This window comes from Phacochoerus africanus, chromosome 10, assembly GCF_016906955.1.
Source record: "Phacochoerus africanus isolate WHEZ1 chromosome 10, ROS_Pafr_v1, whole genome shotgun sequence".
Classification (NCBI taxonomy): domain Eukaryota; kingdom Metazoa; phylum Chordata; class Mammalia; order Artiodactyla; family Suidae; genus Phacochoerus; species Phacochoerus africanus.
Genome location: NC_062553.1, coordinates 50337658 through 50364350, shown reverse-complemented (window position 1 = coordinate 50364350; position 26693 = coordinate 50337658). Strand labels below are relative to the sequence as shown.

Below are 26693 nucleotides of genomic sequence, written 5' to 3'. Positions count from 1 at the left end.
TGCTGTGGCATCATTATTGGTAGAAATGTGTTCAATGGTTATTTAAAAATATATTTAACTTTATGAGTTCCCATTGTGGCTCAGGGCTTTAAGAATCCGACTAGGATCCATGAGGATGTAGGTTTAATTCCTGGCCTTGCTCAGTGGGTTAAGGATCCAGCATTTCCACAAGCCATGGCCTAGGTCCCAGATGAGGGTTGGATTCAGGGTTGCTCTGGCTGTGGTGTAGGCCTGCACCTGCAGCTCCGATTTGACCCATAGCCTGGGAACTTCCATATGCTGCAGGCGTGGCTGTAGAAAGAAAAAAATAAGTATTTAACTTTGAAATTTAAGAATAGGGAAGGGACTGTACTATATTCACACTCTCTAGAAAGGGCAACTGACAGGATTTCAGCAAATTGCTGTTGGGTTGGTGAACTTTAGTTTTTATCCCTTCAACTTTCCAAATAAATCTTACTTCTTTAGAGTCAATTTATATTTCCCCGTATCATGATGCATTTTACACATTCAGCTCTGCTAGTGTTCTTTGCAGCCAGCCAGCAATGATCTCACCGTCACCTACACTATAAATCTATCAGTGAATAAACAACATCATTTTTATTTCAATGCTGATGACACTCTACATGTCAATTTGGCAGTTAAATAATTTATCTCTCTTTTGGGTACAATCTGCCAGGCTTATTATAACTCTACTTCTGATATTCATTTCATGTTTAATAGTTCCTTGCCTCATGAGGATGCCTGTCAATCAGTTAAATTGAAATGTCATTCTGACCTTTCATTGGAGACAATTTACTTTTTTCCTTTTCATCACCAGCTTTTCTACATTTTATTCAAATTAAAAGCCTTAATCACAAGTATTCAGAAACTTTATACTAATTAACTCTACAAAGCTCTGAGCTCGTCAACATTCCTGACACTTTATCTTTGCAGAGGTTATTCAGCTGAGTCTGCCTGAAGATCAGAAACTAAGCATCACCGCGGCAACCGTTGGACAGAGTGCCGTTCTAAGCTGTGCTGTGCAGGGAGCACTCAGACCCCCCATCATCTGGAAGAGGAACAATATTATTCTAAATAACTTAGAGTTGGAGGACATCAATGTGAGTACACAGAGGTTGTGTATGATTTGTGTATTTCATGGGATATACTCAAGACTTCCTGAAGTCTGAGGAGCTTAGAGAAACCGGATGTAGAATAGAAGACAATTATTGGAACATTGTCATATCCTTCCTATTATCCAGAAGGTGCACTTACAGGTCATTTGAAATTTTCCAAATCACTTGTATATGTGTGAGAGGGTTATGTGTTGGCGGGATCACATCAATTTAAACCACAAAGGTCTGGCTCTAAGAATTTCTCTAATTACCATTAGTTAATCACAATATATTTGCTGTTATAGTTGAACAAACACCTTATAGCTTGTGAAGTGTAAAAGTGGGTAAAGGCAGATTTTTTCTTTAAATACTTCATAATATATTAGAAACAATTTAAATAAATAAAAAAAATTTAATTGCTGCACCAGTGGCATATGGAATTTCCCAGGCCAGGAATTGAATCTGAGCCACAGCTGCAGCCTATGCCACAGCTATGGCTACACCAAATCCTTTAACCCACTGTGCCTGGCCAGGGATCAAACCCATGCCTCTGCAGCAACCTGGCCATTTCAGTCACATTCTTTTTTTTAAATAATGATTTTTATTTTTTAAATTATAGTTGGTTTACAGAGTTCTGTCAATTTTCTACTGTACAGCAAAGTGACCCAGTCATACATATATATACATTCTTTTTCCCACATTATCCTCCATCATGCTCCATCACAAGTGACTAGATATATAAATCCCAGTGCTATACAGCAGGATCTCATTGCTTATCCATTCCAAATCCAATAGTTTGCATCTATTAACCCCAGATTCAGTCACATTCTTAACCCACTGCATCATAGCAGGAACAGAAACAATAAATATTAGTAAAACAAATACATGGTTTGTTTTTCCCGAATGAAGAAACTTCATCATTCAGTTTTATTCGTAGAGATTCAGAATCTAAATTCAATTCAGTAGGTAACAAATCCAAAGAAGAAACAGAAGAAGAACACACTCCAAGGAACTTCTGTTCCTCACATGCTATCTGTTGAAAATGAGCATGATAAACTGAACATCATCTTTTATGTTGAAAAGAAGTAAAAATCGCATGTTATGGGATATTCCTGAACATGAAATGGGGCAATTCTTTGCCTTAGTGACTTTGAAGTTCTATAATATCTTTGCATATAAACACTAGATATGCTTTACTATTGCTCAAGAAAGGCATCACCTAACCACTTATTATTTTCTGCTTCATAAAAACCCCTAAAACACAGGATTAAGAGGGTCAATCTTATTTGTTACATTTTACTGATATTATTGTTTAATATCCTTGAATGCTTTAAAAAAGAAAACTCTAATTTTATTTATTTTTTAATTTTGATAAAATTTTTCTAAATTTGCTTACATCTGGGAATTTTGCTCAGAGTATATAGAGAATAATGTTTAATCCCACAAAATGTCAAGAGCGTTGAAGATTCTTTGAGAGGTATGGCCCCAGATAAACTCATCTTGGGTTTGCATTATGAGTTGTCATATCTACATTTATGCTTTTTTAAAAACTGAGTAAAATTGGTACATATTATGTTTGTTTCAGGTGTAAAAAGATGAAAAATTTAATCTTTGTATACACAACAAAGTGATTACTATAATAAGTCAAATTTCTATCCATAGTCATACAATTGACCCCATTCACCTATTTTACCAACCACATTAATGTTTATAATGTGATACCTACCAATCTGTACTCTATATCTCTGAGATTTTTTTTTTATATTCCAAATATAGGTTAAATCAGATTGTATTTGTCTTTGACTTATTTCACTTAGTATAAAGCCCTGGTCTGGTATCTAAAATGACAACATTTCCATCCTTTTATTTGGCTGAGTAGTATTCCATATATTTGACTGAGTAATATATATATATAACATCTTCTTTATCCATTCATCCATGGATGGATACACAATTTGCTTCCATATCTTGGCTATTGTAAATAATGATGCAATGGACATAGGAGTGCATATATCTTTTAGAATTAATGTTTTCATGATTTTAAAAAAATACACACAAGTGGAATAGCTGGGTCATATGGTAGTTCTATTTTTAATTTTTTTTTTGTCTTTTTTGCCATTTCTAGGGCTGCTCCCAGGCATGTGGAGGTTCCCAGGCTAGGGGTCTAATCGGAGCTGTAGCCGCTGTCTTACACCAGAGCCACAGCAACATGGGATCCGATCCGCGTCTGCAACCTACACCACAGCTCCTGGCAACGCCAGATCCTTAACCCACTGAGCAAGGCCAGGGATCAAACCCGCAACCTCATGGTTCCCAGCTGGATTCGTTAACCACTGAGCCATTACAGGAATTCCTCTATTTTTAATTTTATGAGGCATCCCCATACTGTCCTCCACAGTGGCTGCACCAGCTGACATTCCCAATAAGAGTGCACAAGGGTTCCCTTTTCTCCACATCCTCTCTGGCAATTATTGCTGTATATATTTATTAAGCTCAACTGCAATAATGTATTTTTTAAATCCAGTGTTTTCTTATTGATTTCTCTCTGGATGATCTGTCTACTGATGTAAGCAAGATACGAAGTTCCCTGCTATTTTTTCAGTGCTGTCAATTTCCATCTCTATGTCCGCTAATATTTTCTTCATATATTTAGGTGCTTTTTGATGGGTGATTATATATTTGCAATATGTATTTATAGATATTCTATCTGCCTGTTGGTTTGACCACTTTATCATAATGCAATGTCCTTCTTTGTCTTTTATTATAGACTTTGTCTTAAATTCTACTTTGTCTACATCAGCTTTCTTTAGGTTTTCATTTGCATGGCATGTCTTTCTATTCCTTACTTTCAGTCTGTGTGTGCCTTTAGATCTGAAGTGAGTTGGTCTTTTTTTTTTTTTTTCAATCCTTTGAGTCACTGAATATATTTTGATTACATTTTGTAGAGGGGTTACTTTAAAGTCCTTATTGATAGCTCTATATTTATTGCCACTTTATTACTTGTTTTTGGCTTTGTTTCTTCCTTAGGGCTGCACCAGCATCCTGTGGAGGTTCCCAGGCTAGGGGTCCCCACAATGCTGGATCCTTAACCCACTGAGCAAGGCCGGGGATTAAATCCACATCCTCCTGGATACTAGTTGGGTTTGTTACTGCTGAGCCACAGTGGGAACTCCATTGGCTGTTTTATAGTTCTTTTTTGTTATTTTCTTCTTCTCTTCCTCTCTTACCTTGTGATCTGATGACTTTCTTTAGTGTTATGTCTAGATTCCTGTATCATTATCTTTTGTGTAAGATAACAGTACGTTTTGGCTTTGTTGTTACTGTGAGATTCACATATAAGAGACTGCATAAAGTCTATTTTAATGTGATAGCAATTCAAGTTTAAACACAATTTTTTAAAATCTACATTTATTATTTTATATTTTTGACATATTTTGCATAATTTTATTTTGCATATCTGTTATCTAATTATAGTAGTTATAGTTAATTAATTGCTTCTGTCTTTTAAGTCTTATACTCGCTTTATAAGTGATTAATCCTTTGCAGTTACTATACATTTGCCTCCACCAGTTAGATTTTTCCTCTTATATTTTCTTGTGACTAGTTAGTACCTTTTCTTTTTGACTTAAAAAATTCCTCTAATAGTTTTTAAAAGGTTGATTTGGAGATGGTTAACTCCTTCAGCTTTTGCTTGTCTGAAAAACTTTTTGATCTTCCATTCAATTCTGAATGATACATAATAACTTTGCTAGATAGAGTATTCTTTTTTAGATTTTTTTTTTGAGCACTTTGATATCATGCCAATTCTTCCTGGCCTGCAAAGTTTCTATTGAGAAACAAGCTGATATTCTTAAGGGGGTTTTCTTGTATATAATAGGTATTTTTTTTTTCTTAAAATTTAAAATTCTCAGAATTCCCATCATGGCACAGCGGAAACGAATCCGAATAGGAACCATGAGGTTGCAGGTTCAATCCTTCACCTTGCTCAGTGGGTTAAGGATCTGGCATTGCCTTTGGCTGTGGTGTAGGTCGCAGACGTGGTTTGGATCCCGAGTTGCCATGGCTGTGGGGTAGGCTGGCAGCTACAGCTCCAACTAGACCCCAGCCTGGGAACATCCACATGCCGTGGGTGTGGCCTTAAAAAAGAAAAAAAAGGACAAAAAAATTCTCTCTTTAACTTTTGATGTTTTAATTATAATGTGCTAGGTATAGATTTTCTAGAGCTCATATTTTTGTGACTTGTGCTTTCTTGATCTGGATATCTGTTTCTTTCCTAGGTTAGGGAAGATTTCAGCCAGTATTTCTTCAAATATATTTTCTGGACCTTTCTTTCTGTCTTCCCCTTCTGGGACCCCTATAATCTGAATGTTAATGTGCTCAATGTTATCCCATAAGTGATTTAAGATTTTTTAAAATTCTTTTTTCTTTTTGCTGCTTTGTTTGGGGGAGTTTGACTGTTCTGGCTTCCAGGTCACTTATTCATTCTTTATTTCATCGTCTGCTTTTGAATTCTTCTAGTGATTTTTCAGTTAAGTTATTATATTCTATTTCTGACTACTATTTGGTACTTTCTTATTTTTTTTTAATATGTCTTTGTTGAAGTTTTCACTTGTTCATCCATTCTTCTGCCATGTTTGGTGTCCATTACTTCTAAAACTTTATCAGGTAAATTACTAATCTCCATTTTTAAGGTTTTGCTACCCCCGTCCCCCGGGTTTTACCTTGCTCTTTTGTTTGAAACATATTCCTTTGTTTCCTCATGTTCTTGTATGCAAATATATACAATCTTGTGGGACTGCCTTCATAACCTCTGCTGGCCTCCAGTCCAAGTGGGTTGACGATGCCTCCTTGTAGATAGTTGCAAAAATCAGGGCTTTAGATGAGGGAATAAAGTCCTTTCTGGGAGGACCAGGGAGCTATAGCAAGGCCAAGGGAGAGCACAAAGGTGGTATCTCTGGCCTGTGTTCCCTGAAAACTCCTTTGTAGCCTCTAGATGTGTGGTAAGTCTCATCAGGCTGATGCTCTAGGACAAGTACATAGTCCTTTGTTCCAAAAAGTCTGGGGGTGTGTTTTAGTCTTCTGTCTATGTTGTGTCCTGGGGATGATAGCCTTCTTTTTTTTTTTTTTTTGTCTTTTTGCTATTTCTTTGGGCTGCTCCCATGGCATATGGAGGTTCCCAGGCTAGGGGTCGAATGGGAGCTGTAGCCAGCGGCCTACGCCAGAGCCACAGCAACGCAGGATCTGAGCCGCGTCTGTGACCTACACCACAGCTCACGGCAACGCTGAATCGTTAACCCACTGAGCAAGGGCAGGGACCGAACCCACAACCTCATGGTTCCTAGTCGGATTCGTTAACCACTGCGCCACGACGGGAACTCCGATGATAGCCTTCTAAGAACTGTCTCTCCATTTGTTTTAATCCTATGGAGCTCAGAAATATAGGTCATCTTTGCCACCCAAGCCAGGTGCTCAAAGGGTGTCCTCTGAATGGACTCCATGTACTCACTAGCTTCAAAAGAGCCACAGAGGTGCCTGGGTTTGAAGTGAGCCTGAAAACTTCATCAGGGTCACAGGAGGGCTTGTTGATTGGGAAAATCCACCAACTCTGGTGGGACTGGGGTGGGGGAGTGACTTGGGCCTGGGGCAAACCGTGAGCTGCAATGAGGCTATAGGTGAGTCAAGGGCAGGATAAGCCCATTGGCTGCAGCAAGACCACATGAGAATCATGGGTGGGGTATGTGGGAGTTTATGTGGATGGGGCAAGCCAACAAGTACTAGCAAGGTTGAGGGAGCACAGAAATGGGTGTCCACCAGGGTTGGCTCTACCATGGTTGAGTGAGAACTGTCTCAAGGACAAGATGGGCCTGCCAGTGCCTTCATCCCCAGAAGAAGCCCCAGCAGACATCTGTGCCCTGAGGACATGTTAAGATTAGCTAGTAAATATCCTTCATGCATGGTCTAGGCATTTTTTGAATTTGTGTTTTTGTGTTGGGTCCTGGTATGAGACTGCAAGTGATGAAAACAGGCTTTCCAGGTCCCACTGCCTTTTTGGGACATAAGCTTGAACATAAGCCCCTCTGTTTTGCAAAGCTGGACTTTTGGGATTCTTCTTTCCAGTGCAGGTTCCAAGGTTTGGGGTGCCTGAGGTGGGGCCCAAACCCCTCACTCCTCAGTGTGACATTTGTCATTGGGAGCTTCCTCTTGTTTGGGGGTTGCCATGATGGGTGTAACTTCTTTGGGGAGACTGTGTCTCTGCTATTCTGCCATCTCAGTGTTGTCCTTTTATCCTTTGTTGTGGAGAATCTGTTCAGCAAGTTTAAGGACTTTTTCAGAGGGAGTTGATGAATTGATCTATTTGGTATGTTCATGGGAAGAAGTAAGTTCTATACAAACATCTCAAATCATTTTCTACATTTAATCTTTTACTTTCCATTGTCATCCTTACTATCAAGTTTACCACTGTTACTTAAAAGAAGCCCATGGTGTTCAGGTTTGAATATCTCAAATTAAGCTCATCTGAACTGTTTCAAGAACAAGGGGGAGTGTGTTGTAAGTAATATTCACAGAGTGATAGTCTATGGACAACTTAAAAAAGTGGGTACATTCTTGTGCATAAGTCTTGTAAATTATTTTGCTTAATTTTGACTGTTATATTTGACTTATATTTGTCTTAATCTTGACAGTTCTAGAATCTTAAATTTCAAAAAGAATGATTATAGTTGTTATATCTCTAAAATATATACAAATATTAGATGAATTCTGGCATTAGTAAATTGACTTTTATTGGATGAAGTTATTTTGGATACATTTCATAAAGCAGATAAACACTGAGAACTTAAAAAAATTTCCAATATTTAGAAACTTTCAATTTCATTTCAAGCCACATTTAATTAAGTTGAAAAAGCATTAATAATCTGTAGTGTTCACAAACCTACCAGCCTTTCAAATAAAACTGTGGGGAATTTCCACAGATGTCTTTGAAAAAAGGGCCATTTATTCAACTTCCCAATATACTCCTGGTGTTTTCATTAATTTCTATGACAACACCTGCCAAATTACCAAAATATATTTAAATGCATTTACCAATATAACCAAAATGTGACATAAAACAGAAAATAGCACTTACTGTGTTTTTCTTTATACTTCTTTCTACTGGATTAAAGTGTGCTAAAATAAGACCATATTAAAAACTATGTATTATATACATATATTCAGCACTGTCTCTGGTGGTCATCTAATGTGATTTTTGGTTACTAAATACCTTTTGAACACCCCTTTACATATTTGGCGATGCTTGGATGTTTGTGACCCCAAAGCTAGAAACAAATTTCTTATTTAATTAGCCCTTTAGGTCGTTAGGGAGCAGATATGTGAATAAAACTCTAATAAAGCAAATACTGAACCAGACTTCATTTTGTAAGCAAGGACAGGAGAATGCAGATGCTTTACAGAATCCATTCTGCCCACCCAATCTTCCTGGTGAGTGCTGTGGCCACAGTATTCTGCTTTCAGAAAGTCTCTACAGTTGGTCAGTGTTCCATGGGGTCTCCAGCTGGCCAGTCTCAGTGTGTGGCTTGTGCATCTTCCCTGGCTAGCATTCCCCAAGCTGACACTCTGCTCTCCTGGTTATTCTGTGACCTTCCTAATATCTTTATTAAATCCCTTTCCTGCTTGAAACTAGAAAAATAGCTTCTATTGTTCGTCACTATGAATGTTGTCTAATTATATTTTGGATTTAATATGTTAAGAAATACCTGTAATTATACCTCCTTACAATATATTTTTCATTGTGCCATATAGATTTTTGACATGTTAAAAAATCAAATTACTATAGCAATTACTATAAATCAATTACTATAGGAAAACATATTCTCACTTTGTTTATAAACAAGACTGTCAGAAAGTTCAGATATGAGCAAATATTTTATACCTTAGTAGTACATTGTCTAATTTCACACAAGTGGGTTTAATTTCTATTAAATTATGTCGTTAAATTTATAATGCTTTTTTTGTATCTTTCTATTAGCAATCTCATATTAATCCCAGATTTAAAGTTATACCATTACATTTCCTCAGATATCATATTTTCATCCATTTTGGGGGTATGTTTGTCTTCAGTCTTCTTTCTGCCCAAATTCCTGAAAAAGACAATTGGCTTCAGCTCTGGTATTTTTCCTACTGAGCTTAAGTGCTGATCCTGGTCTGATCAGCTATGACCAGGGGATGGAGATGAGGACGATGAGGTCGGAGTAAGACTTTCCTACTGACCTCATTGTCTCCAGCTGGCTCCTGGTTTGCAATTTCATTTCAGGAAGGAAGCACAATTATGGGAGGCAAGGTGAACATAAAGACAAAGATATAGAATTGAGAGAAATGTGGGTAAAAGATAGAACTGACTGACAAGATTGATAGTCAGAAATGAAGGAAAGAGAGGACTTGAAATATAGCACTTTGGGGGAGGTCTTGACTTTACCAAGATTATTTTGGGTACATCTTTTGATAACAAAATTTTTGTTTACCTTTGTTCGATTTTTTATTTTTTTTTAACTTTTGTATTAAAATATAGCTGATTTACAATGTGGTACCAATTTCTGCTGAGTTTTCCTTTGTTTTACCTGAGGAAAAATAGGCCTAAAATTTTTTGTATCTTATTTTCATTATCTGTAATTTTCCACTATTCATTAGGTTATATTACAACTCGTCTATATTTAACATTGAAATTGAATTGTCATACCAACCTAGATTCCGGTCCTAGTTTTGCTACTTATTAGCTATGTGATCACAACAGATTGAGTGAACTTAAGCTTCTGTCTCTTCATCTGTAAAGAAGGTATTATTATAAAATTCATATGATGCATAAGAGGTGCTCAACAAAATATGTTATTTTCTTACCACTATTGGTAGCTTGATTCTTTGATATGGCATTGTGAATCACATTGAATAGTGTGAATCACACTGAATAACCATGAAAATACTATTTTTTTAAAATAACCTAATATAATTAATATTACTAAGACTTTCAATAACCTTACAAGTTACTTGTTAGATAAAATGCAGAACTCAGCTTAATTTGAATTTCAGATATGTAATAAATCAATTTTTACTCTAGATCTATACCAAATGTGCCATGGGATATACCCATATAAAAATCATTCTTGTCGCTAAGAAATTTAGCTTTAATTGGATATCAATATTTTGTTACATCTGGCACTCTATTTACCTGAAACTCGTTTGCTTGAATACTGCATTAGGCTATGGCCTAATGTGGCAAATAAAAAAAAAAAGTTACTGTTACTGTGGCTTATATCACTGAGATGAAAAGTTTGAAATGCTAAAAGTTCATGTAAATTTAAACCCTTGGCTTTGTAGATTTCCTTTCAATTTCGCATGTCAGTATTTATTCTAGGATTTTTTCTTCCTATTCTACCTAACCTGTGTTAGACATTACATCTAGCACTGAAAGGAAAACTGGAAAAAATAGTGCATTAAACGGACAGAAGTTTATACTTTCATAAAATATACTGACCACAGATGATGGGATTCTTCTGTGAAACATCTGAAACTCAATTTCCTATCTTTTCTGCCATTCCAAGAGCGTGGATTTCATCTCCAACATCATCTTAGGGTTCAAGGGAGCTGTAGGAACTCCAGCCACCAATCTACATTTGATCAACTATCATCCAGGCTCACAGTAGTACAGAGCAGGTGAGAGATAAATGGCACTTATTCCTGCAAGGCCCACACTATTTATAGGTCATCCGTGTGCCATAGTGGCAATAACTACACCAGAGAGGCTGGTAAATGCAATCATTTGGCTGGGCATACTGCTCAGCCGTTTGTTATAAAAGAGCATCAGGAGAATAATCTTGACCTCTCTTTACAAGGCCATCTAAGAAGATGTTTTATTTATCCTCTGTCCTTCTGCATTGATTAAATATGAATATACTTCTAAATTCAAATTCGAACAACTCTGCACACTTTAGTTCCTTTCCTAGTTGCATTAGCCTTCAATTTATTTATTTGTTTTGCTTTTATAGTCTATTCCTTAAATATTACACTAATTTTTTTTTTTGTATTCAGTCCAATAATCCTTCCTTCTGATCTTTTTTAAAGATAGTTCTACCCCTGCAACTTATCTGAAGTGATTCTCACCATGTACAGTTGATCTCCATTTAAAGCAAAGCATTCTTCTGGGAAAAAAAAAATCATGGACATTAAAAAAAGGGAGTATTTTAATTCAATCAGGATCCAATTCCTGGTGTGGCAGCTTGCCATATTATATAATTTTTTAATGCTAATTTTCTAGTGTGTAACTGACAAAACTAGCACTTTGAGATAACATATCAAAGGATAAGAAATGAAATGTTCATTTGTCTGTCTGGATTTTTAAAGCCATTAAATGTTTAATATAGAATTTTATACCTTATTCTGATAAAAATGTTTCAGAATATGTACTATGCTTCAAATTTAGAAGTAAAATCCCTAAGTCATACTTAGCTTCCAGAGACTAAAAAGTCTCTGTAACTCAATTTTTTATATTTAAAGCAGTTTGAAAATAACTTTTCCCTTTAAATGTGTGAATTTTAAAGTTCTAATATATGAAAGGGACAAATTTACCCTTTAGGCTGTTCACTGATAACAGAGCTGAAAGTATGTAACACTGGTGAAAACAATTTAATTAGCAAGATTTATTTTTAACTTTTTTATAACCCTACAATGTTGTCTTCCTCTATGGAACATATTAGAGTATGCCATTAAAACTAGTTATTTAAAGGAAGCTAAATAATAATAATAATAATAATAATAATAATAAAAGGAAGATATTGACTTTTTTCTTCTCTAGACTATAAACAATCCATTTATTTTCCTCCCTCAACTAAATACTCAGGCATTTAATGTTTGTAATATAATACATCATTCGTCATGTAATTTTTATCGCTAATTCATTTATATTATAAACCCAAAGCCATTGTGGCTCTTAAAGTCCAAGTGAAATCAGAGAATATTTATGATACAGAATCCTCCAGGCCAAATCAAATAGGAAGCTTTGGCATGGCTGAGGAAGTTGAATTTCTTCCACGATTATATAACAGGCAACGTGCATTCATCTTGCACCTAAATATATGTTATGCAGATACATTACTAATTGTTAACATGATGAAATTGCCTGTGAACATAAATATTGCCCAAGAGTGTGCCGCTTGAAAATGAGTATTATTTCTAAATTACTTTCTTTTTCTGCTGATATAATATATCACTGCATTTTACAATTCACTTCTCAAAAAAAGTCTTAAAATCAGTCATTTAAAAACATTTTTAAATATCTTCGGTCCCATTCTTTTGGAACTACTCTTGCAAATAGCAGTGTATAAAGATAAAATAGCAAATAAAGGAATGAGTGAAATAAATGTTCACAGATCAGTTCGTGGAGTATCTCATATTTTTTAATTTTTAATGTTAGGGTCAGTTTTCAAAATTATGGAAGATCATGTTATTTAAATAAGCTTATGAGGAGTAGTAATATGGAAATATGACCTTGCTGCAACATATTTTTCTTTCAATAAGAACCATGGCCAAATAACTATACAGATTCTTAAAGTGATGAAGCATGTTTTTATTTTTATTATTGTATCTCTGAACCTGGGGCTTCAATTATTATGTTTAAGTCAATACATTCCAAATTATACTTCTACTTGAAATTTCTCTAAGTGCTGTTTTCTTCATCAGAATGTGCCAAATTCAAGACATCTTTATGCCAAAGCAGACAACACTGATGTGTTTCCTATTCCATTTAAACATAAACAAAAACTGAGTCCTGCTGGAGTTCTCTCTCAATTTTGTTCCAAAGTCTAATATGTCACAAAACCTTGTGAATTTAACTTTTTATTTATTTCAAACCTGTCATCTCATTTCCACTACAACTGCCTTAGTTTAAGCATATATCATCTCTCACCTTCCAACTTCATCCTTGCCAACTGCGACAGGCCTTTAACTCAAAATTCAGCCATACAGGAGTTCCCAGAGTGGCTCAGTGGTTAACCAACTCGACTAGTATCCACAAGGATGCGGTTTGATTCCTGACATTGCTCAGTGGGTTATGGATCTGCCGTTTCCCTGAGCTGTGGTGTAGACCAGCAACTACATCTCCAATTCAACCGCTAGCCTGGGAAACTCCATACGTGGCAGGTGCGGCCCTAAAAAGACACACACACTCACACACACAAAATTTCATCCAGACATAGCTTCATAAAATTTGCATCTGGACATTTCTCTTTTCACTTTAAGACCCTTTAATGGCTTCTTAAGAGTTTCAGGAAGAAGAAAAAATTATTAATGTGTTCTAAAAAGCCTATTCTCTATTAATTTTTCCTACTCTCCATCCATGTTTACTTTTTACTACAAATGTTCCAAAACACTAGCTGTTCTCTGTGTTGTGTTATTACTACCTTTGTGGAAAGCATTCTTCTCTCTTTTGGAAAACTTTCCCTTGGCCATTTCATCTGCCTACATTCAGTTGTCCTTTTAAAATAGACAAACATTTGTTATAGCTAACTAAATTTTGATTTGTTATTTTTTGTCTAGCAGCTATAGTACTTAGTGTATCACAATAAATTAGGACTTCTTGCCATGGCATGGTGGATTAAGAACCTGACTACGGGATTTCCTGTCGTGGCTCAGTGGTTAACAAACCCCACTAGGATCCATGAGGATGCGGGTTTGATCCCTGGCCCCGCTCATTGGGTTAAGGATCTGGCATTGCCTTGAGCAATGCCATGGGTTGCAGATGCAGATTCTCTGTTGCTGTGGCTGTGGCTGTGGCCAGCAGCTGTAGCTCCAATTAGACCCCTAGCCAGGGAACCTCTGTGTGCTGAGGGTGCGGACCTAAAAAGACAAAAAAAAAAAGAAGACAAGAATCTGATTACAGTGGCTTGGGTTGCTGTGGAGGTATGTGTTCAATCCCTGGCCCAGCACAGTGGGTCAAAGGATCCAGCACGGCCACAGCTGCAGTGTACGTCACAGCTGTGGTTCAGATTCAGTCCCAGGCTCAGAAACTTCCATACGCCATGTATGTGGCTATAATTTTTAAAAATTAATTATATATATATATGTAAGTATTATTAATAAATAATACTTGCTTTTCTGCTCTAGACCAGAAACTCTGAGCACAAAGACTTTTGCTTGTTCAACTCTGTGTTATGATGTTAGTACTAAACTGACACAGGAGATGCTCAATAATTTTGAAATACTCAAATAACAAATGACATGGTGTTGTTTCTTATATTAACATTTCTGCATTTTTGAGTTTATTTGTGGGCTTTTAATATTTAAAACCTTGCTAGGGATATTATTTACTTAGCCACATCAAAGATTATCAATCAACTGATGTTTATTGGCAGTCAATCATTTAAGCCTAGCACAGCTCAACAATTTCTAGATTCAATTTCTGTAATAACATTTCTCATTAAGCATATTGATTTTTTACCACAGTTTCAATTTAATCTCCTCATATGCAATAAGGTGGGTTTAAAAAAATAAGATGAGGGGGAAACACATATTTGGTCATTGTTTAATCTTTACGCATTCCCCAAATATTGATTTAAAAGCTACACTTTTCTAAGTACTCAGCTAAATGGTGAAGATATACCTATAAGAGATGTCATTTTGGTCATCAAAATCTCACAGATAGAAGGAATCAAAAAGGAAAATGAGTGCATTACTTTTAATAGCGCAACGTGAAACAATTTCATAAATATATATGTTTGTATATTACATATAATATATAATATTACATTGTTTATTATATAAAATGTAATATATAATGTACAAATGTATGAATAACAGAATAGAGAAGTCAAATTTAAGTTTTCAGTCATGGAGGACTTAGGAATACATGAGTCTTGTAGTTTGTTTTTTGAATTTGTATTTTTTGCTGTACCCATGCCATGCAGAAGTTCTAGGGCCAGGGATTAAACCCACAGCACAGAGGCATCCAGACCCATAGCAGTGACAATGCTGGCTCATTAACCCACTGAGCCACCAGGGATTGCTAGTCTGGCAGTTTAGATGATAGCTACATGAAGGAGTGGTCAGTAAGAATTCTCGAGAAAGGGTATAGTGGGCTTGAAATGGTGTGGTGCATTTAGAGATGTGCCTGTCCTTATTATGTTGTAGAGTAACTGAAGGCAGTAGATTAATAAAAGGCTTGAATATATCAGATAAAACCAGATTTTGATTTTAGACTGTACACTTACATTTATAACATATAACACATGATAACAGGTGATGAGAACTTAATATTTACACACCATTGTAAATTGTCATTTTTTAAACATATATTATTAACTCATTTACTTGTCAAAACAAGACCTATGCAAACCAACATATCTATACCCATATACGATAAGTTTAAGGTGGCTTTTAATGGTATAATGGTTTAACTTAGTAATTGTGGTTCAAAATAATTCTTTTTTTTGTTTGTCTGTTTGTTTGTTTTTGCTTTTTAGGGCCACACTCATGGCATATGGTAGAGATTCCCAGGTTAGGGGTCAAATCAGAGCTGTAGCTGCTGGCCTACACCTCAGCTTATAGCAATGCCAGATCCTTATCCCACTAAGCAAGGCCAGGGATCAAACTTGTGTCCTCATGGATGCTAGTCATATTCGTTAACCACTGAGCCACAGCAGGAACTCCCAAAATTATTCTTGTACTTTATCTTTCTCCAGTCACTTTGGTCTATATATGCAGATAGAACTATAAACAAATAATATGTCCATGCGATTTTAAGCAACATTGCAAAGGAAAATAGCAAGCACCACTCAAAGATATACAGCTTCCTTCTTAAATTTTTCAATTTCTATTATTATCATTATTTTCATTTTATGAAAAGCCATAAAAAGTGAGGTGAGATTAAATATTGACCACTTCATAATGGAAGAATCTGAAATGTATGTTTATTGTTTATGTATATGTTTGAGTAAATATTCATTTATTAAAAAAAAAATCTTACAACTTCCTAAAGTATATACCATTGATTTCACTGGATAATTTTCATTGCCCTCTAGTTACAGTTAACTTTATTCCTAACTTTTTAAATAATGCTCAGCTTGTGAGATATATATTTGTTACAAAATATATTTTTAAAAAAACTAAGGAAAAATGATAGCTAGATAATTGATTCACAACCACCAAAAATCATAGGGTTTAAAATCAAAATCTTATTGCATAATTAAAGGCATAATAGATGGATATTTTTTTATTAATCACTTTAATGATGATTGTCATTTCTTATTTTTCTTATTTGCCCTTTTCTGCAAAAAGCAAAATTTACAATTTGATTCAAAATAAGCAGTATTGTAGATATTTCTGTTCTATGGATGTATCAGTATCCATATATTCTATCAACATTGTATTTCTGAGTACTCAGTGTTTTAGACAGGGAAATTTAAGAAGGCTGTTAGAAAGTGATTAACCAGAGAGAAAAAGATTTATAAAATATTATCCAATTTGTTTTTCCTTCAAGGATTTATTATTTTATTTCTGTTCAACTATCAGGGTTTTGGCAAACTTTAGAGATGTGTATTTTCTTCCTAACAGTATACACTATTAAACATCAGACAAGGAAATAAAATCACAAATAATAAGGACCTTTTTTTTAATCACTGAAGGAACTTCATGCAGAAGCGTGTGAAATCAATTGAAGTTGTGTTAGTAAAGCATGTTGATTGGCAACTGCTTATAAATTACTGCTTTCTTCCTGAAAATGAATTATATTTATGACAGATAACTCTAGTAAACATTCTTAAATTTACATAACCAATATTCAAGCATATTTATACTGACATTATCATGTTTATAAAACCCACTTTCAGTGGGGAAAATGCATTGTAATTTTACTACAAATTTTGTCTAAAAATAATAAGCCAGCTATTGTTCAAAAGGAAGATATCAATGCCTCTCTTATTTTATTCATTTCTATTCCACTATAACGTACTTAAGTCTAGTGATTTAATTGAAAATGCCTCTTCAATATCTTTATCAACGGTATTTACAAATAATTCGCAGATTTGTATGAGTTTACAGCAGAGGAGCTATTTTATAATTTATGATTCCAGAGCTTATAGTTGTAAAATTTATTTTGACTTTTATGAAAAATAAAGACAATCTTCAATGGATTTCCCTAATCCTTTGTATGTAATGTATGAGGAGAAAAAGAACTTACTTTTTAGAGAGTAATAAACTGGGACAAACATGGTTGCAATTATATATTATGACCTTGGTTCTCATTCGGGGTCAGGGTGATTAAAGGGCCATTTCTGGATAATACTACTTAATTGTATCAATGGCATTAGAAAGATATGTAACAACATGTCTTTCAAAATCATATTAAAAAAAAAAAGTATTGGAGTGTGGTCTAATACTCCCACCTAAGTATTATTTAATTCTCTAGATTGTACCACTTTTTGTCCCTTAATTACAGATTAGGACACAGAATCTGTGAATATGCATGTTAATTTGTATATATGTTTGCCAAAAAAGATGCAAATGATTTCTGTTGTATACAAAAGACAGCTACAAAATAGTTGTTTATTGCCCTATAGGACATTAACTTAACAAACATTTCAGCATGTCTGAACCTAATTATGCAGTTCTCTACTGCTCAAATGGACTTTGAACTAGCTTGACCATCTTACTGGTTATCTCATTAATGAGATAAATATACTTTTGCCTCATGTTTATTTTGTATTTATATGAAAATTATGTTTTAACTTTTTAAAAATTATGCCTCAACCAAGCTTTAAACTCCATACATCTGTCGTTTCTTTAATATGCCAGTTTGATATTTTTGGTAAGATGTGCTTTTTATTTCAGCAAATTTAACTAAATAAAAGAGGAACTATTATTTATACAATTTAGTGATAAAATTAGGCATTAGAGACAGCTTTTTGTGTGGGATAAAGTTGGAAGTATCTGAAATATTTTTTCCCATTTTAAGACATTTAAAAGACCTTAACCCTGGTCTAACAGAGAGTTGCACTCATGAAACATTTCAATTGTTGATCTATTATTTCATAGGTAACAAGATGTTGGCAATACATGAAATATCTCTAATTCATAAACTTCTTATTTGCAAGGAAAATAATATTTCAGCAACTTTCCTTACATATTTGCAGAAAAAATCATATTAAAGGGAATATCTATCTTTAGATTAACACCAGGTAAAAAGTAACAATTTAATCATATTTAGTTCTCCTTTCCTTCCGGGGCTTTTAAGCTGTTCCTTTTGTCCTCATTTCAATGCCCTTGTTCATTTACTAATATGATTGCATCTTATTATATTTGAATATTTTACTAATCAAAGGATTAAAAAAAAACAACTTTTGAATAAGTTAGAAAAAATATGTCTCTCCACTGAATATGTCATAATTATGTGTGATATCCACTTTCTGACAAAAACAAATGCAAAACAATAAATAGGAAAATGTTTTGTATATCTCAAACTCTTTATATCACATGAAATATATTTTTTTTGTCACAAATTCATGGTAGAATATACAAGTTGCAATGTGTAGAACAGTTGAAATAATACAATTGAATTAACCAAAAAAGGTATATATTGTCATGTAATTTGTTTAGAAAAAGTTATTAGCCTTTGATATAAATTTTCAGAACTTAAAAAAGTATACACTGATGTCTAAATATACCATTGCCACCATGTTTACTTGAATTCTCCCCCCACCCCATTGTTTAAAAATACCCCTGTACAGTGCAAAGTCAAGAAGTTAAAGAGGGTGGTTTTTGTTGAAGTTAGAGGTGATCTTGCCACACACTAAAATAAGTCTTATATGAACCAATTATAGCTTCAACATATTTCTAAATTGAAGGTCACCTTAAATGACAAGTAATAGGATTAAATAAATCAAGACTCAAAGGGAACACCCTACCTGAGTTCCCACTTAAATAATATACTGAAATGTCTTATACAATTTGCTTTAATTTATCCAGACACTAGTTCAAATCTGAAACTATACTTCTTAAATTAATAATTAAGATATACTTTAGAAGCTTTAATTTGTCATTAAAGTTGTTTATCACTGTGAATACTAGTAGTATTGTTAAATAGATATAATAACATAGTGTCAAGCTCCAAATTAGTGTTATGGGTCACATGCATTATTGATAGAAGAACAGATTATGAATTATTGGACTTAAAAACATTAAGGAGAGAGTTCAGACTTGAGACTTGAAGGATGAGAAGAATGAGAATAATTCTCAAGAAATATGTGGTGTTATAATGAAGGCAGCAGTGGACACATAATATTCTGGAGGCATAGAATCATTGCTTTCATTGCTTTACTGGCTCTTAAAATAAGCTGCTAGTGGGGAATGAGGTTTTCCCTACTAAATCAATACTGAAAAATGCCTATGTGCATCTAATCAATTATTAACTTGGCCTGTAAGGAATTTATTTCTATAAGTTTTGTTTGTTATTGAGCAAATGTGTTATGGAAATGTTGGAAATAAAGCCAGATGGCATTTTGCATCAGGTTCCTATTAAAAGAACAGGTAGATAGAAAGTGAGGGTCTGTTTTCTCACAAATGCATATGAAGCAACTCTGTCAACAGATAAGGGTGAATGCCGGAACATAACATGACTTAAAAGCTTGAGTCTTAGCTATTCAAAGAATGATAGAAATATTGGTGAAAGAGGAAGAACCTTGTGAGTTGGTTTCTTGCTGAAATTGGAAGATGGTTTGGAGTTCCTTGGTAACACAGTGCAATAAGGATCCAGCATTATCGTTGCTTTAACTGAGGTCACTTCTGTGGTACAGGCTCCATCCCTGCCTCAGGAACATCTGCATGCTGAGGGTGTAGCCAAAAAATCAATTAGAATATGGTTTACACATAAATATGTTGACTTTGAAATGTCCCAATAACATCCTATAAAAATATATATATAGTTTGAGAAGACAAAATTTATTATCCATTTATAAAAGCTTATTTAACAAAAATGTAAAATGATTCATACATTCCATCACTGTTATTTACTGTTTTGGATATCCTTCAGGTTTCCAGTGATAATTATGGGTTTGAAATTGCCAGTACTCTCAGTTGTATCCTAAGAAACTCATTTATATCATCATATGCTTATAATGGAAAAGGTTTCACTATCTGGTTGATCAGACAAGAAAGGCTCAAAGACAATAAATAACTTCAAGACTTGAGCTTAGTTGCAGTAGCATAGTAGCTAAAGGACACAAAAAAGCCAAAATGAAAGTAATTTGCAAGCCTTGGGTCACTCAGTGCCAAAAGGCAAGCTAGAGGCTAAATTAGAGAAAGGGCTGACTCTCCCATTGCTCCACTTTTTTTCCCCAGGAAATGCACCAGTTAAAGGTCAGGCAGGTCACTCAGTGCTGAGAGAGGCTGAATAAAGGGATCCTGCTGTGTTCTGGACCTGGGGGAGAACAGGGGGAAAGGGTAAGGGCTAGGAGAGCAAATACTGAATCAGTGTGGAAAAAGGTGTCTCCACCATACCTCCTTCCTTTCCCTATAAAGAGGTCTCAGGACAGCTTCTGCTATGGGGAGTTCCTGATGAAGATGCCTCCCCGTGGGGGAGCAGGGGTGGCGGGGAGCTTGGGCTCTTAAAAGTCCATGCCCCGTCATCCTGGATCCTTGACTGCTGCTCCCCTGAGACATGGCCTTGTAGGGGCTGTACACCAAGGCTGGTGTGAGGAGGCCAGCTTCCCACTGGGAGGTCTGCTCGGTAAAGCCTTTGTCACTGCTTCTGGTCAGGCTAGAAAGATCCCACCTCAGTTTCTGACCAGGAGCCAGACTCCTCAATAATTTTGGCATGAACTGATTCAAACCCAAAACTTATACCTGTAGGGTTTGAAAAAAAAATTATTTTCTTTTGTTTAAAGAGGCTAGACTCATTAAAAAATGTAAATGACCTATAACTTGGCTGATTTTCCTATAATCTCTTGTAATGCTCTGATTCTTTTCTAATAAAATATATCATTAGAAGTATTTATTGTAATTTGGGGTAGAAAACAGAGGTGAAGATCAAGATTTTTGTCTCATAGGCAGAGAGGCTACTTGAAAAAGGAAGAAGGCATATGGAATGATTGGCCAATAGGGAACTGTTGTAATGCACAGAGAACTCTATCCAATATTCTATCATAATTGATATGGAAAAAGAATCTGAAAGAGAATGGGTATGTGTATATGTATGACTGAATTACTTTGTTGTACAACAGAAATTATCACAACCTTGTAAATCAACTATACTTCAGTAAAACTTAAAAAAAAAAAAAAAAGGAGACAGAAATCCCTTGTGCTAGGATTTCTGTTAGACCACCAGGGAGTTCTGCTTTCCTGAATGTGCCATAAAAGTCACCAATCTCCATAAATAAAACAAACTTAGATTTAACTGTTTCATTAATATAATTTCTTTCTACTTTATATAACACATCTTTGTACATGCTTCCTTAGTTCCTTCCTTAAATGCCAAGATTTGTTCACTGTGTTTCTTAATTCCTGTTTCATAACCATGTAATGAATATCAAAATGCTATCTGCATAGGAAGCTCTCAATAAATATTACTGAGTTGAATATGCTAAGCAGTCAATAAAATATAGAGCTTTACTGTTTCTTGAGACCAGTGACTTTTTTTGCACGTCTAGACAGTAGAAGAGCATGGCTGTCCATTAACAAGTCTGCATCTTGACATTAGAAATGAATTACGTGACAAACAGAGATTTTGGGCTTAAGATTGGCAAGGCTGACCTGACAGGAAGTTAAAAGGAATAAATTACTAATTAGAAATGGAGGTTTCAGATTGAGATGCATTATAAAATTCAAACTTAAATTTCATCGGGATTTAATGTTACACTTAAAGAGTAAAGTGATTTCAAATGTCCTTTTTGGCAGTGCTCTGAACATTAAAACTAATATGACTGTCATTTATCTTTGGTTAATCTGAGGAAGTAAAATAATTATACTCATTATGTTATATATATTAATTTTTCTTGAGACATAATTTTAAACATGGAGTTTCCATTCATATGTTTCCTTTAATCAGTTTCATCACTATAGTCATATTTCTGCTTAGACTATGACATTTCCTCTATAAGAAAAGCTTTAGACTTATCAGGACTCACTGATATTTTAAGTTCAATTTCTGCTGTTTTGTTACACTTTCCCATAACCCATAACTAACATTTTCTTCATATCCGAAAACACAGAGATTATAGATTTTGATATCAAATTTGTAAAATAAGAAATAATGTTGAGGAATTAACATTTTTGAGTGGCTAACACATGATGGACACAATGTTAATATGGATATTAAACTGGCTCATTTAGTCATGATAAAAATCTTGCAAGGAAAGGTGCTTTTTTTCCTATTTATAACTGAAAATGAGGTGCACACAATTTTATGTCTTCTAATTATTCTCTATTATATCAGAAGATATTATAAATTTCAATCTTTAAAACAAACTGCATTGCCATATCTATCAATACATACATGTAGAGAAAATAAAAGGGCTTATCTCCGGATTTCAGAATTGGGAGTCATTTAGGCTTTCAAAAATTAGCATGTGGACCTATTAAATAAGAAAAAGAAAAAAAAAATAAAGCAGAATTAGTGCATAAATTATGGAGTAGAAGTCCACACTTAAATTTGGCAGGCAAGGGAAATTCAAAATAGGAATAAAGTGACTGCTATTATTTTTCAGTAATTGCTTCAAATGCATTTTCTTAATTGGTAATAGCTATTTTATCTCATGAGAAAGAATTTATCTTCCTCACTGTCTTTGTTTTATATAAAATAGTATGTAACCAGTATTGGAAAATTTCACTTTTGTCCCTCCATCCCTGTAATCTTTCACATCACTTAGAAATTTCTTTTAAAAACTTAATTGCCTAAGAGCTTATGTGAATTTAATTAAACAGAAATAATAAATTTGAAATGTATGAGCAAGTCCTTGGGAGTTTTACCATTTCAGATATCTGAAATACAGTAAATTAAAGCTCTCTAAGCAGAGATTGCATGATATTCTGCATAATTCTGCCCTTAATTAGAAATTCCATTTAATGAAGAAAAGTGGAAGCTTTATAAAAACAAATACATAATTGCCATGGACTTGAATTATCATATCATGCCAGAAATCACTCATTTTAGGTAAGAAACACAATAGCATGACTTTATTATTTTTCTTTTTATTAGCAATGTATCACTGGGAAAAAAAAAAGTATTGGTAAAACTGAACTAATTTTAAGTAAAATATTATCAAAAATTAAATATAGAATGAATTTTTCTTAATGTAATACTTCACTATAAAGTTCTGACAAATAGGGACTCCATCTCATAAACATGAAAAGTATAAATAATCTTCACAAACAATGATAATCATAATATGATTTATAGATTCCAGATATAATTTTTCAAATTTAAAAAAAATTAAATATGAAGTCATTTGCTAGTCATTTACTTAATCTAATACCACATAAATACTGAAATAAAAATGGAAATATTTAGAATGAATATATTTTTATGAATAATATTAATTTAAAAATATTTTTTAGGAGTTTCTGTTGTGGCGCAGTGGTTAATGAATCTGACTAGGAATGATGAGGTTGTGGGTTCAATCCCTGGCTTCACTCAGTGAGTTAAGGATCTGGTGTTGCTGTGGCTCTGGCATAGGCCAGCAGCTACAGCTAGGATTAGACCCCTAGCCTGGGAACTTCCATAGGCCTCATGGGTGTGGCCCTAGAAAATGCAAAAAGACAAAAAAAAATTTTAAAAACATATATTCTTCAAAAAATTGCCTTCTAGCCATATTTTTGTCATTTTTGTTACTACATTTGAGAATGAAATGACAATGGTGCTCATTAATATCATAATATCTGGAGTTACCTGGTGGCTCAGAGGGTTAAGGATTTGTCATTGTCACAGCTGTGGTTCTGTTTACAGCTGTAGTGTGGTCTTAATCCCTGACCTGTGAACTTCTGCTTGCTTTGAGTGCAGCCAAAAAAAACCCTTAATCTCTAATTTTATTTAATATATTATAAAATAAAATTTGGCCCAAAATTTTAGAAAATTCCTATAATTAAGAATCAATACTAGATATAACTCAAAGTACAACTCTGTGTGCATATTTAAATATAATTTTAACCACTCTTTGTGATGCTTGATATTTTCTGTTGAAGAAAAGGAAACTCTAGAAATAAAACTATCAGTGAAACAGAGATTTTCTCCCTCAAAAATGTATTCATAATTTGAAAAAATAAATCTCGAAGTGTTGGTCTACATAACATTTCTCAGATTGAAAACATGGGTGTGTTAGATGTATTCATACTTGACATGTTGTTGAAACTTCTCTGTTGTTTGTCCTAATATTGTTGAATGCTGACAAGGTCATTTCTTTCCCTATTTTTCCTTTTATTTCTTTTCCTTGACTTACTGAGTCTTCTTGCAACTCCAGTGCAATCTTGAATGAAAGTGATGAAAATGGAATTTTTCTCTTCTTATACACCTCAAAAGGAGGCTTTCAGCATTTGACTTTGAAGTATGATGTTTATTCTGTATTTTTGTGGATACCTGTTGGCAGAAAAAGTATGTTTATTTTATTCTGAGTATGCTAAACAATATTATCATCAGTGATCCTTTTCTATCAAGTGTGTTATTTTTTCCACACTTTAGATTTTCTCTTTTCATCTTTTACTGTAGTTAGGTGATTTTTATAATATATATCAACTTTGGTTTCCTGAATGAAGCAGCTTTGGCCATGAGACAGTGTCATGGACAATATGTCAATATGTTCCTTATTATATAGAAATAGTTATCTTCTACTTTATTACATCATGAATTTTATCATTGATTAGAGTTGAGAACAAATGTTTTGTTTTCATCTATTAAGGCAATCATGCTGTTCTTTTAATTTAGTAGATTACATTGTTTAGTTTCCAAGGATTAAACTGCATTTTCACTCCTAGGCTAACTTTACTTGATCAAATGTATATTATTTGTTTATATATGATCACTTACACATTTTGTTTCTTTTAATTGCAAATATTCTTTTCATTGCTAATATTTGGCTAAAAGTTTTAGTGATATTCATTAAAGGTTACAATTTTCTGTTCTAGTCATGTTTGTCATGTTTTGATATCAGATTTTCCTGGATTCATGATATGTGTTGAGATGTGGCCCTTTTCATCTACTTTGTGGAAGAGTTTGTGCATAATTTGCCTATGAAGACACCTATATTTTGAATTTTCTTTTGGGGGCAAGATTTAGATAACAAATACAAATGTGGAGACATAGGGCTGATAACAAAATTTTCTATTTCATTTCAAGGGGTTAGTGTGTTTTCAGCCATTCATCCATAATTCTAAGTGCCAATCATAAAATGTATTGATAAGGAGTTCCCGTCGTGGCGCAGTGGTTAACGAATCCGACTAGGAACCATTAGGTTGCGGGTTCAGTCCCTGCCCTTGCTCAGTGGGTTAACGATCCGGCGTTGCCGTGAGCTGTGGTGTAGGTTGCAGACGCGGCTCGGATCCTGTGTTGCTGTGGCTCTGGCGTGGGCTGGTGGCTACAGCTCCGATTCGACCTCTAGCTTGGGAACCTCCATATGCCTCGGGAGCGGCCCAAGAAATAGCAAAAAGACAAAAAAAATAAAATAAAATGTATTGATAAGAATATTATGTAGAGCATGACTTTATTTTCATTTTTAATGTCTTTAGGATCTGTAGGAATACCTATATTTCAATTCTGAGATAATATAAGTCATATTTTTCATTTCCTTTAAGAAACTTGTGAGGGGGTTACCAGTTTTATTCATCTCTTCAAGTAACCAAATTTTTCCTTGTTCATTTTTCTGATTTTTATTGATTTTTGTTGATTTCTGGTCTTTATTATTTTTCCTTCTATTTAATATGGACTTAATTTGCTTATCTATTATACCTTCTTAAGGTGTGCTCTTAGCTAATTTAGGTCAAACTTTTCTTACTTTCCTATAAACAATTTAAATATATGTACAAGTAGCTTCAACCCACAAATTTTGAAATTTTATATTCTAACCATAATTTAGTTTGAAATACTTTCTAACTTCACCTGTGATTTCTTCTGTGTCCTATAGGTTAATCCCATATATATATGCTATTTAAATCCTGAAGAACCCCATTTAGCATTTCTTGCAGAGCTAGTCAACTAGAAACAAGTTCTGTTTTGTTGATCTGAGCATTTCTCTATTTTTCTGCTTATAAACTTTATATTAACTAGATATAATTCTATGCTCAAAATTCTATTTTATTTTTCCATTCATGACTTAAAGATGTCATTCAGTTGTTCTCTGGCCTTTTGTGGGTTGTTTATTTTTTTCAAATGAGAGTACAGCGATCAATGCGAATTTTTTCTTCTAGTTTCATTGAAGTATAATTGATATACAACACTGTATATAGTTAAAGTGTACAGCATAGTGATTTGATTTACTTACAGCATGAAACAATTATGACAATAAGTTTAGTGAGCAGCCATCATCTCATATAGATACAAAATCAAAGAAAAAAAAGACATTTTTTCCTTCTGATGAGAAC

At 34.2% G+C, this 26693-nt stretch overlaps 1 protein-coding gene across 3 annotated transcripts in view; it reads left to right on the top strand.

Moving 5' to 3' along the window:
* The window catches only part of FSTL5 (follistatin like 5), a 786274-nt gene that overhangs the window by 540192 nt on the left and 219389 nt on the right, over positions 1-26693 (top strand). For all 3 annotated transcript variants that reach the window (XM_047798935.1, XM_047798934.1, XM_047798933.1), the window contains one exon: positions 934-1100. In XM_047798935.1, the coding sequence (XP_047654891.1) occupies positions 934-1100 (167 nt within the window). The remainder of the gene's footprint in view (positions 1-933; positions 1101-26693) is intronic.